Genomic DNA, 12,548 nt, shown 5'->3' on the forward strand with positions numbered 1-12,548 from the left:
GGAGCTACTGGACAGCGCGGCTTACAAAATCCTGAGACATGCTGTGAGCTTATGTTTAGCAGGGTTGTTAAAAGAAACAGACAAATGTCAGACTTGATGCCGGCATTGGGAAAGAAGCTGTTCACTTCTTCCTTAGCTTTTTGATGAGTTCCTAAAATGTTTTTGGAGTGAGATAGACTAGAGTTGAATAAGAATCTCCCGATTTTGTAAAATTAAATCACCTAATCATAGTCTCATTGTCTGGAAAAATACGATTCTCATGAATGGTTTTAAAATAATTGTTTTCATACTGGAAATAGTTTTTCACAGATTCTTTGAGTTTCTACCTAAAGTTAATTATCTTTTTGTGGTTTGTTTAAAGTTAATTAGAAATACAACTTACCCGTAGCAATCATCAATACAGGAGCAGTTTGCAAACTATTTGGTATTGTCAAACATACCAAGACATACGTGACAAACAAAGAAATCTTCTGTTTTACAAATGGAATATAAAGTTGCCAGTTAATTGTTTTATTTTGTTTTGTTTTAAGGCATCACTTACACTTGAAGAAAAACAAAAGTTAGCAAAAGAACAGGAGCAGGCACAGAAGTTGAAAAGCCAGCAGCCTCTTAAACCCCAAGTGCACACACCTATTGCTCCAGTCAAACAGGTCAGAGCTCATTTCTTTTTTTTTTTAAGCTTAAGGAGTAAGGCAGTGTAGAATGGAATTTGCTTATTGGAGTTTGTATAAAAATGTATTTTAAAGAATACTTTAATATGCAGTTTCTAAGAAGTATGGGCATAAAGGATTTTCCAACAACTCTTCAATAACCTGCCTGGTGTATAATGTTTTGTGATAGTGCTTGTTACCAGTAAAGAGGAAGCTAGATGAACAGGAGGGTGTTTTTTGGTTTTATTAAAAATATTAGGTCTCAGCACTATTCATTTTGAAATGATCAGGAATATAATATTCATGCATTTATGTATTTTTGAGCAAAAAATAATTTTCAAATTTGGTTCTTCAATTATTCTTGGGTTGGTACCTTGATTTAGGAATACTTTTTATATGCCCTGACCAGTAATTATTTCCTGCTATGATCCAGGCAGCATTGTAGGTGCTGGTACTGTGGCAGTGATTAAAGTCCCTGCTTGGAGAGTTTACATTCTTACTGGTTTCAGAAATAACTTTCTCTTGAAAGGTTTCTTTAAATTATTTTTTGTTGTCTCTTAATCACTAGAATTCTGAGAAAAATTTTTGTGTGCCAGGAGCAAACTCCAGAATATTCTCTAGTTACTTATATAATAATTAAGAAAACAAATTTTCACAAAATTTTGATAAAGTTCAGAATATAAAAATAATAAAGTATCCTTTTTTGTAATACAGATTTACTAATGAGAAGAATGCAGTTCTATTTGGGGGAAGGTGGGAGAGACAACATTTCATTTGAGTTCAAAATTAGTGTTCCCTATTAGCAATTGACTACAAATGTTCATTTGTGAAAAAACATACAAAAATATGTATTGGCAGGTTGGATTTGGCCTGTGGACCATGGTTTGACAAGTTGGTATAGACTGTTGAGCTTAATTTTAACTCGTCCTTTATAATCTATCAAATGTTTACTAATTGTGAAGTAATTTGGGATTCTTGGAGATGAAGTAATTCCCTCATATCTTTCAGACTAAGGACTTGACAGAGACATTGATGGATAACATGTCATCTCTGAGCAGCCTGTCTGTTAGCACCCCTAAAAGTTCTGCTTCAAGCACCTTCACTTCCGTTCCTTCCATGGGCCTTGGCATGATGTTTTCTACACCAATTGATAATACAAAGAGAAATTTGACAAATGGCCTAAATGCTAACATGGGATTTCAGACTTCGGGATTCAACATGCCGCTTAATACAAACCAGAACTACTTCAGTGGTCCAAGTACACCGGGAGTGACCACGATGACGATGGGAGCGCCTTCCACTTTGCCAAACTTCAGTGCTGTGGGGGTTCCACCTGCCGGTGCAAAGCAGACTCAGCAAAGACCTCCAGATATGTCTGCTCTTAATAATCTCTTTGGTCCTCAGAAACCCAAAGTTAGCATGAACCAGTTATCACAACAGAAACCAAATCAGTGGCTCAATCAGTTTGCGCCTCCTCAGGGGTCCCCGGGTACGGGCAGCTCAGTAATGGGAACGCAGGGGAACGTGATAGGACAGACTGCCTTCGGTGTGCAGGCGAACCCGTTCTTTAACCCACAGAACTTTGCGCAGCCACCACCTACTATGACCGGTAGCAGTTCAGCTAGCAATGATTTAAAGGATCTATTTGGGTGAGGTGTATTGCTCTTATTTTTGAAGGATTACTTCAATTTTAATCATGGGTGAACTGATTTATATCTTTATATGGTTGGCTTGGAGGAACTACTACTATGGGAAAAGGAATGGTTCTAAGACAAGAAACACCTGTTTCCATGCCAGTGTAGTAGTTGTGTGGCCTCCTCTAACAGTTGAGTTTTTTAAAGCATTGAGGATTTTTTCTCTCTTACCATATTGTCTTCAGGTTTTTAAAAGACCTAACCTGTACCAATCTCAAAGATACCTAAGTATCTTGAATAGCAGAATTTTTAAATCAAATGTTTATTTTGCTTGTAAATCTTAGTGTTATTTTAAAAAATTGAGTTGATGGTAATTGCAAGTTTTATCTATTAAATACTACATGGTGCACAGTCTGCCTTCACAAGTCATTAGTCTTCATTTTAATATGTGAACAATCTTGATGCTGTATCGATCTGTTTGCATTTAGTATGACTGAGAAAATCGTAAGCATAAGAAGAAAGGGATCAGGTCACTTGCTTTTTCCAATCTTCTCAGATGAACTAATGTTAGTACAAAAACTGAGCAAATACTGCAAAATTTAACGTACCTTAGATTTCATTGGTTCAAACTAAATGCATTATTAGCCATCTTAAATGCAAACTAATCATTGTAAATTATATTTTAGCATGGTCTGCCTCAAATAGTAATGTATTTTTCTGCATTCCCGTGGATATATTTAGAACCACTTTTTCCTGTGGTATCACAGACAGAAGAGGTATGTACTGATGTGTACAGATATTTGACAAAGCCCTCTGATGTGATTTGCCCAACTACTGCCTTCATATTTCACTTGAAGTCCAATTTCTGAGGTTGCAGTATATAGGAATTGCATTTTCAAACGCAGATTTGTAAGAATTGAATTATATTTAATGAGTAAACTTTTGAGATTTCTGCTGTATTGTTTCGAATGTAATAAACTTTACTTCTATAAAAATGAGCCGTTGTATCTCCTGGCTACAACAGATTAATTTTGAGCTTACCATGGTAAAGTCTGACCTCATCAATTACTACAACTGAAGCCTGCTGCTTTTCTAGGAATTTCAGAACCTTTTGTTCAAGCGTTGTAAGTGGTATTTTTAGGAAGGAAGGAAGAAGTTCCTCTAGCAGGAAACATGCTTTAGTTTTCAAAGCCTGCCCAGTGCTTTTCTCTGATTTGCCGATTACTCACTCAGTCGCAGATGGAGCCTCGTGCTGTAAATGTGATTTGTGTTTTGTTAGATTCTCTTCCTCGGTTTTGGGATAGCTTTAAAATGACCTCTCAGAGAAATACAGTTAGTTGCTGCTGTAGAATTTGTGGTTTTTTTAAATATCTGAGGCCAGCAATTATTGACAATAAATCATACACTGTTAAGTGTGCTGATACTAAGCTTATTCAATGAAATATATGTGTGTACACACACTAAATATATCATTGGTCATACAGTACTTGATTACAAAGTGTAATTTGATGGTAATATTGCTGGTGGCATTCAGTAAGAACATACTTTAAAAAAATCGAGTCAGCTTTGCCTCTGGGTTCTGTGTGAGCTGCCCTGTGCTACATGGTTTAGAAAAAGGACTCGGAGGGATGCTGACGAAGCAGCCAAGAAGTGGAACACGAGGAGGACCCAGTGTCCTGCCAGAGACGTTCGCACCTGGACCGGATTATGTCTTGTTTGTAACACAATATTAATACTTCTCTTGGGAAAAGTTTACATATGGAATAAAATTGCTTAATGTTAATTGTTCTTTGTAACAATTCAGTAGTCACTGTTCATTAGAAAATTGCTTTTTATTTTGTAAAATACCTTGATGTCAGTGTGTTGAACTTTTAGTTAGAAGGAAAGCTTAATATAATATATACTTTCAACTTCTAAGTACGAAAATAGGTTATTTGAAAAAATATATGTAATTCTTAGGTAATTTTCACATCTTAAAATTTGCTCATTTATTGAGGTAATGGTGCTACATATCTACTTTTTTTTTTTCTTGAAGGTATTTTATTTACATCATTTCCATCAATTGAACTGTTACCATTGCCTTTTTTTGTTGAGAAATTGCCTCTGAAAAAGTTCTATTTTTAGGTTTGTATTTCTATGTGAACAGAATTTTCAAAGTGCTAGATCACCTTAAACGTTATTTCAGATATTGACAGATTTTAAGTTTCTTGTGCTTAGAGTAGAAAATTGGTAGGTTAAAAAGCACCTGTAGACAGAAACTATAAGGTTCCCTCCTATTTGAATTGGCTCCTGTAATGCGGAAGCGTGTGGTATGTGTAGAGGATGCATGAAAGGAAATGGAAATGGACCATGCACTTGGTTGGGTTTGATTTGTTTGTTTGTTTTTGTTTTTATTTTGAAATGCTTATAACCCTTCATTTCACCTGAATGAGTCAAGGAAGTAGATTTTTGTTATGTTGTTGTTTTTTTAAACCTGTGAAATACCTCACACGGTTGCTCTTAACATATTAAAGAGAAAGGTATGTGAAAGTACCTGAGAGCAAGTACAGAGTATGCACCAAATAAATTTAGCTTTGATAAAACTTTCCATATTAAGTTGTGATTTCATGCTTTGCGATTTACTGGTCTTGAAATAATTTTAGAGCAAAACAAATCTATAAGAATTCAAACTACTGTATAGGAATTTAAAAGATTCCACCAGTGGCTTTCAAACTGTGACATTCACTAAGAAATTTATAATACAAATCAGTATATAAAATATAGACCTGAAACAAAAGTTTCAGAAAATGTCATAAATTTTTAATTCTATCCTATTTATTAAAAGAAAAGAAAGAAAAAGAAGAAAGCTGGTTACAGTCTCTAAAAGGATTTCACATTGTAGTTTGAATAAAAGTGAAGTAATTCAGCCCTCTCGTTCCCTAAGCCGCTGAAGAGACAGGGCCAGAGATCTGCATGGCGTTTCCCAAGCTGGTCAGAGCCAGGAAGAGAAGCGGGGTGCTTTTCTGGTCCGTAACCCCAGGAAGAGAAGCGGGGTGCTTTTCTAGTCCATCACCCCAGGAAGGGAAGCGGGGTGCTTCTCTGGTCCGTCACCCCGGGAAGAGAAGCGGGGTGCTTTTCTGGTCCGTCACCCCAGGAAGAGAAGTGGGGTGCTTTTCTGGTCCATCACCCCAGGAAGAGAAGCGGGGTGCTTCTCTGGTCCGTCACCCCAGGAAGAGAAGCGGGGTGCTTTTCTGGTCCATCACCCCAGGAAGAGAAGCGGGGTGCTTTTCTGGTCCGTAACCCCGTGCTCTACCGCGTTGCAGCTCTGTGGCCTTTCCTAAGAACCCTTCTGGAGTTGCTCTTGTTGAAACTGTTCCCTGTGGCACGTTGTGTGTTCATTGCTTATCGGGCACCATAAATGTCCATATCGGAGAAACGGACACTGGAGAGGGAGAGGGAGGTGGCAGAACCACTGTTCAGTCAGAACCAGCAGTGGGCTGCTGCTCTGAATTGTGGGCGAGGCCCGGGAGCCAGGGCAGCAGGGCTTGCAGCAGGGGCAGAATTAAAGCACGTGAAGAATTAAAGGAGGTGCAGTGCAAAAAGCCGTTTCACCCAGATGGAGCTTGTTGGATACCACAGACTGTGTCCGAAGCAGCCAAGTTGCTCCAGCTGCTCAGAGGATTTAACTACCTGGGGTGCAAGCCGTATATGTAATTTTAAATTTCCTAATAGCCACATTGAAAAAAGGCAAAATTAATTTTAATCGATTTTATTTAACTGAATAGAGCCAAAATATCATTTAAACATGGGATCGATATGACGTTGAACAAGATATTTTACGTTGTTTCTTGTGTACCTGGTCTTTGAGATCTGGCATATCTTTTGCACTTGGCACCTCTCGTTTCAGGCTGGGCACGTTTTCGGTACCCAGTAGACAGCGGGACTGGCAGCTACTGTATTCGGTAGAGCAGGTGTACCTGGAAGCGAAGGAGCCCAAAGAGCGAACCGACAGTTACCAGCTTACTGTCTCCCAGCCCCGGACCCCTCCCTCGGCCCTGCTTTGTGATACTGCTTCCCCGCCTGGCAGGGTGGTCGGCTTCGCAGAGAGAGGCCCTGCGGGGGCGCCTCGGAGCAGTGGCAGCGAGGAGAAGACCCTTCGCCCTGGGTTCCTCTCCACCTCCATCCCTAGGAGCCCAGTGCCCGGCAGAGGAGCTCCAGACTGCGCCGCAGGCCACGCTGCCAGCTCCGTGGGCTGCTGCCGTGGCGCCGTGGCCATTTCCTCAGGCAGCTGCCTTCCCTCTGTGGCCCATTCCCTCTGCCAGTTCCTCCAGCCGGCAGGCTGCGGGTTCCTGGGGCGCCGCGTCCTCGGGCTCACCTGGGGGGCGTGAGGAGCCTCCCCTAATCTTCAGCTCCTTCATTTCTTTTACTTGCTCTCGGCTTAGAGGTAGTAGCTGCTTTTCTTGCAACTGTTACTTCTGGATTCCTTTAGGTCCTCTTTTGTCTTTTTAAATAATCACCTTCTGCCAATTAACAATTATATCGTTAAAATTTCCCTGTTCAAGTACCCGGTGTGGTTTCTGTCTCCTGACTTTACCCCCTGATTGACTCCTGAATCTACTAAGCCCTTTTAAACTAGGGCTGAGTGGTATGTATTCATGCTGCTAGCAAAAGCCATGGGGGATTATATATACCTAGCCTATTTTAAAACTTACCTGCCTTAAGAGTTTGTTTGAAATGTGCCTGTAGTGGAAATACGGTTTGGCTAATTATACCTAGTTAACGCAGTTCCAATTTTTATCTTTGTCTTTTTCTTCTCTATATGTTCCTTTATGTGGTGGCCTAGATTATTAGGAAAGCCAGTGCTTGACTTTCATATAAAAGTACATGCGATTGAGACTTTAATGTCCAGAATTTGAAAGTAGGAATCAACATTCATGCAGGTCTCTCCCAAGTCTGTGTCCTTAAAGCTGCCAGTCTTTGTAAATGCAGTGGTCAAAGATACAGGGCAGTCCACGGGCACACGAAGCATGCAAAGCGCATAGACTTTGGAGCCAGATGAAGTTTTCGTTTGTTTGTATTTCTTAAATTCAGGCGAAAATTAAAGCATTTATACTATATGGAGGTGGGTGGGATGCTTTAAGCAGTTGTTCATGTGTTGGAACAGTTCCAGAGCTGTTTTTAAGAAAACCTTGTCTCTAGCAGTGGGTTAGAGACTCTTAAGATCACCTTTGTGAAGAGATGGGAAGGCCTCCATGGAGGCGGCGTCCTCATGGGACTGCTCCAGGTTCAGGGGGGAGACCACCTCTATCCTCAGCTCCAAAGATTATATGGACCTGCCCTTAATCAGTAATAATGTCTGTACCTTACGTACTTGTCAGAAAACAGCCTTTCACACTCTATTGCCCAATGTTCAAATCTCACAAGAAATGTTTATGGAGGAAACCAAAAATTGAATAGTGCATCCGTTTCTCTCGGAATTCAGAATGGAATGAAGCCCCCTATGGAGACCTTTGGGCCTGGTGGCCTTGTTTGGGCCAAGCAGCAAGCTCCTTTCCCACACTTAGCTTTGGGCTGTGTTGCAAAATTGACCTTCATGGCAGGAATGATGCTGGTTCTGACATACAGTAGCTTCTCTGAGGGCCCACAGGAGGAATGTCAGGTTTCAGTTCAGGAGTGCATGTGCTGCTGAGCAACTGGTCTGCCCCGCTGAAGTCTCTAATAATGTAACAAGTCGCACATTGGCAGTTGGGAGGTTCAGCCAAATTTGCAGGCTACCTGTAGCAAATGTATAGGAAGTTAAAAGTATGCATGATTCGGTACTTACCCTCTGGCTTTACATGATTTTTAAAATTCTTAAGTCTCCCTTACTCTGATTTCCTTTTTTTTCTTCTCTCTCCAAGTTTTGTATCATGTTCTTAGAAAATTCTCAATTTGGAGTAAGGTAAAGTAGAAATAAATATATGGAGTTTAAATCTTGTCTCTTTTATTAACTGACCAAACAAAGTTTTTCCAGCTATAAAATGAAGCTCACTCCTTATAGGCTTATTAGAAGTAAATGAAGTAAAAATCATGGAGCAACTTGGAAAGGCTCCTGGCACATGAGGGGTGCTCAGTAGATATCCCACCTTCCTTAAGAGGGACAGAGGCCTCTAACACAGTATCTGCTTGAATGAAGAATGGATATCTCACCCAGCATTATTTGAATACATTTATTTTTCAAAAAAAAAAAAAAATAGGTTTTAGGCTTGGCACTGTAAGATTTTTGAGACATAAGTAGTGATGAGATACAGGCCTTGCCCTCGAGGAATTTGCACATGGTTATAAAGGAAGCTGAGAAGGCAGACAGTTACGGGCAGCATGGTACATGCTGTGACAGATCCTACAGAGAGACGCCCCCCTGAACGAGTGGTGCTGGGAAGGCTTCTCAGAGGAGATGGGCCTGAGCACGGCCTTGCGTGGAGCCTTTTTAAACTTGTTTTGATGCTGTCGAATGTTTGCTTAGGAATCACATTTTCCCAAATTAAATTGGACACACTGGGGGCCCCTGTTAGAGCAGGTAACTCCCAAGGTCCTTTTGAATTCTAAGATTATAGGAAAAGGGCTTGAATTAAGGCAGCAAGTCTGGTCAAATGTCTTGATTACCAGGAAAAGTGGAATTCATGTTGGCTGCTTAAAACATTTCCTATTAGATTAAGGCAGGGATGCCAGCAAGGCAAGAAACAAAATAAGTGCGTATAGTATTATTTTGTAGCTAATAATTAATGCTTTGTTGAAATTTTCAGATATTTAAGAATCCACACATATGAGCTCAGTGAACATATGCTGAATAGACCCGTCTCTAGAGGACTGCCTGGCATAAACGTGTTTAGTCTACGAACTACCAGAAGATGTCACTGTCTCCTAAGTAATGGTCCATCTATTGGCCCCTTCTCAGGTACATTTTTGAACATGTCCAGGACAGGCTATGATAGGTTGATGAGATTATCTTGCTTCTTGAATTTAAACTATGAGAAGGATAGGACCTCACAACAAAAACTTGTTGAAGGTGTGTAGGTTTGTTCCATCTTGATTGTTGATGCCCTAAATAGGAGCCCTGTTCACTGCTTTGTATCTTGAAATTGTCTGGACACTGTGTTCCATCGGCGCTTTCAAGAAAAGTGAAGTTGGTGAGAAATTCTCCAAATATACTCTGATCTTGACTTCCTCCCACATTTTTAGGTTGCATTATTATGATTCAACCGTATTTACTAAATTAGCAGATTTTCTAGGGTATTTTGGCCTTGGACACAACCTAAGATAATCTTGAATCTTTTTTTCAAATCACCATTCATGGTGTGTAAAGCAAAATGACAAATAGTGCCCATACTGTAATAATATAATAATACTAGATGAAATGAACCAGTATTTCCCATTTACTCACAAATAAGTCTGAACCAATATATACTAGGTGTCCACGCAGTAAAACATGTTAAAGAAAAATAAATTCTATGGTTTTGACAGCCAGAAGACCAACTAAAAATTGATATTTGAATGTCTTACGTTGGGGGCTGTGGAGAGTGGGGTTCTCCAAGGTGAAATGATAATTTGTTAAAGGCAACCAGTGGCAGCCAGCAGGTGAGGGTATGATTTCTAGTCCAGGTCGACCCAATATCTCAAAAGAACTGAGTACATCCATCACTCCATGACACTGGTTTCAACAGTTAAGTGGAGTAGTCTGCCCAATCTAGTTCTCTAGGTAGTTACAAGGCCCAAAGAAGCAATGAAGGAAATTAAAAAAGTGATTCATAAATGTAAGGAATTCATGTTCTAAGTAAATTCTCCTGTGACATGTATAAAGGACTTAGAAATTATCCCATGCTGTGTAAAGACATCCTGTATTTTTATATTTTGATTGTTTGACTCTTAAATTTTTATTAATGGGAAAAGATGACATCTAATATTTAGACAGAATGAGGGACTGGAAGTAGAACTTGAGATGTTTCTAGAGTGTCCATGTGTGCAACCGTATCTCTATAAAGCATTATAGAGATGTCCTACTTATTTAAAATAGTATAAAATTACACTCCTATAATTTAGGACCATACTGCCAAATCGAATTCCAGCACCCAACTCACAGTGAGCTTTACTGTGGACTGGAAGGTGTGTGGTATAAAAGTGAACATTTGTAATCAGATGGTTTTTTAATCCCGGCTCCACCAAAAACGCTGTTAAGTCTGGATAATCCCTTGAGTTGGAGCCTCGGTTTTCTGACGTGTGAAATGGCCATAATATCTACTTTGTCACGTCTCTGTTTCATTTACTTTATGAGAATGGAATGAGATAGGGACTCCAAGTCAGAAAGACAGATATAATAAGCGATTACAACAGAATGGGATGCGGGTTCCCGTTCATGTCCCTTGGAAGGGCTGTCTTACCAGCCTTGGGGCACCAGTGCTCTGTGCACCTCTAGTCCGTATGTGAAGGTAGCCACCCCACAGCTAAAGCTCCAGCTCCTGCGAGATTAACTAGCAGTCTTGCAATTCCAACGTTGAAGTACCAGGCAAATCTGCATCTGACTGGTTTAGCTTGGCGCAGGCGCTCACCCTGGTTCATCAGTGAGATGGGAAACATTATAGACTATCCAGACCTTTGGGCCTGTCACCGTAGAAGGGGAGGAGGGACGCTGGAAGTTCCCTGAGAATGAGGACTTGCTCTGATCTGGGCAAGCACCCCTAAGATGTCTTAGTTAATATTACTTTTCTCTAAGGGCAGAGGGGTTTTGTGAAGGTTGATGGGAAGTCATCAAAAATCTGTCAGTGGCTGGATTTGTTTGTACAGCCAGACTCCATATTGTAGCACAGGCCAAAGCTTTTGTGTCCCAGCCCTTAGGGGGTTCTGCTGTGCCCATAATTTCCTCTGTCTGTTATATTTGATCTCTTGAGATAAGAGCGCATGTTTTATTGCTCTTCTGTAACAACCGAAGCTCAAGGTCATGGCTCTGCCTTGTTTCTACACATGGCGCCCGCACCCACCTCTCTGAAGCGCACGGTTCTCCCAGGCGCCCTGCTCTCTCTCGCAAGTCTTTGCCCTCACGTTTTTTCCTTCTGTTTGCCTCACTTTTTCTTATCTCTGAAAGCTTACACTGCCATCCCCTCATCGAGGAGCCCTCTCCTTCTCCACTCAGCAAGCTAAGAGGTGTCCTTGCCAGCGCCCCTATAACCCACGTGTGGCACTCAGCACACTGGGATGGACTCATTCATTTTCTGGTTGGTTGGTCTCTTCAAGGGACATATCATGGTCAACCATTGTCACCAGTGCCTCAAAAAGGCCTGCCACATAGTAGGTGCTCAAGAAAAGGCCCGAATGAATAAATGAATAGCATGAGCCTCGGTTCTGAAAAGTCTGGCTTTGTGTTGTTTCTACTATCAATGGCTCTAGTGTAGAGGTTAAGAGTCCAGGCTCTACTGCTAGACTTCCTGGGTCCAGATTCCTTCTCTGCTTAGTTTCCTAGCTGTGCGAACTTGAGCAAGGTTACTCAAACTCTCTGTGCCTCAGTTTCCTCATCTATAGATGATATAATGATAGTATCTACCTCAGGGAGTCAAGTGGTTAAAGTCTGGCACCTAGAAAGTGCTCCACAAAGGTTAGTGATTATTGTCATCAATCATCTAAATCACTACCAAAAACTTCTGTAGACTCAGGTGTGTTTCATAAGCAATAAATTCTGCAGGGATGGTTAGCGCTGTCAGCAATCATTGACCCTCAAGAAAGAGTCATGTGGTCTTTGCCTAGTAGTGCTTCCATTATGAGCGCTGAAAGATTAGAAACTTAAGGTTGTCCGGGAATTGAAGGAAGGGTTAGAAACTCCACCAGTGTTTGCTTCTGTAGCAAGAGAGTGTGTTTATCATATTTTGATTGTATTTGTTTTTAATGAATGAGCAAGCTTTTTGCAGACAGGTAAGGATTTGGTGGAGTGAATAGATGTGTGAATTCCTGGGGTCTTAGCATTCCCAGCCTTGAGGGTTTGTGGATGGCAAGGTTGGTGGCCAAAAGCTATCCTTTTAAAAGCACAGCTGGACAGGATTTTCCCCCCCCAGAAACTGACAAGCAGCTCCTAAAATTTATATGGAAATTCAGAAGGCTTAGAATAGTTGAAACAATTTTAATAAAAGAACAAAGTTGGAGGACTTTTATTTTTAAATTTCAAAATGTACTATAAATCTATAGTTAAGACATTTTGACACTGGCATAAGGATAGACATAAAGATCCATGGAACAGAATTGAGAGCCCAGCAATAAATCTTTA

The 12,548-nt window shown here is 40.6% G+C and overlaps 1 protein-coding gene across 3 annotated transcripts in view; it reads left to right on the forward strand.

The window, feature by feature from the left end:
- The window catches only part of SCYL2 (SCY1 like pseudokinase 2), a 54,134-nt gene extending 49,267 nt beyond the window's left edge, over window positions 1–4,867 (forward strand). For all 3 annotated transcript variants that reach the window (XM_081128035.1, XM_081128037.1, XM_081128036.1), the window contains 2 exons: window positions 531–650; window positions 1,659–4,867. In XM_081128035.1, coding sequence (XP_080984161.1) covers window positions 531–650; window positions 1,659–2,303 — 765 coding nt within the window. In that variant the 3' untranslated portion in view covers window positions 2,304–4,867. The remainder of the gene's footprint in view (window positions 1–530; window positions 651–1,658) is intronic.
- The last annotated feature ends 7,681 nt before the right edge of the window (window positions 4,868–12,548 follow it).

Source organism: Miniopterus schreibersii, assembly GCF_964146895.1.
Source record: "Miniopterus schreibersii genome assembly, chromosome: 2".
Lineage (NCBI taxonomy): Eukaryota > Metazoa > Chordata > Mammalia > Chiroptera > Miniopteridae > Miniopterus > Miniopterus schreibersii.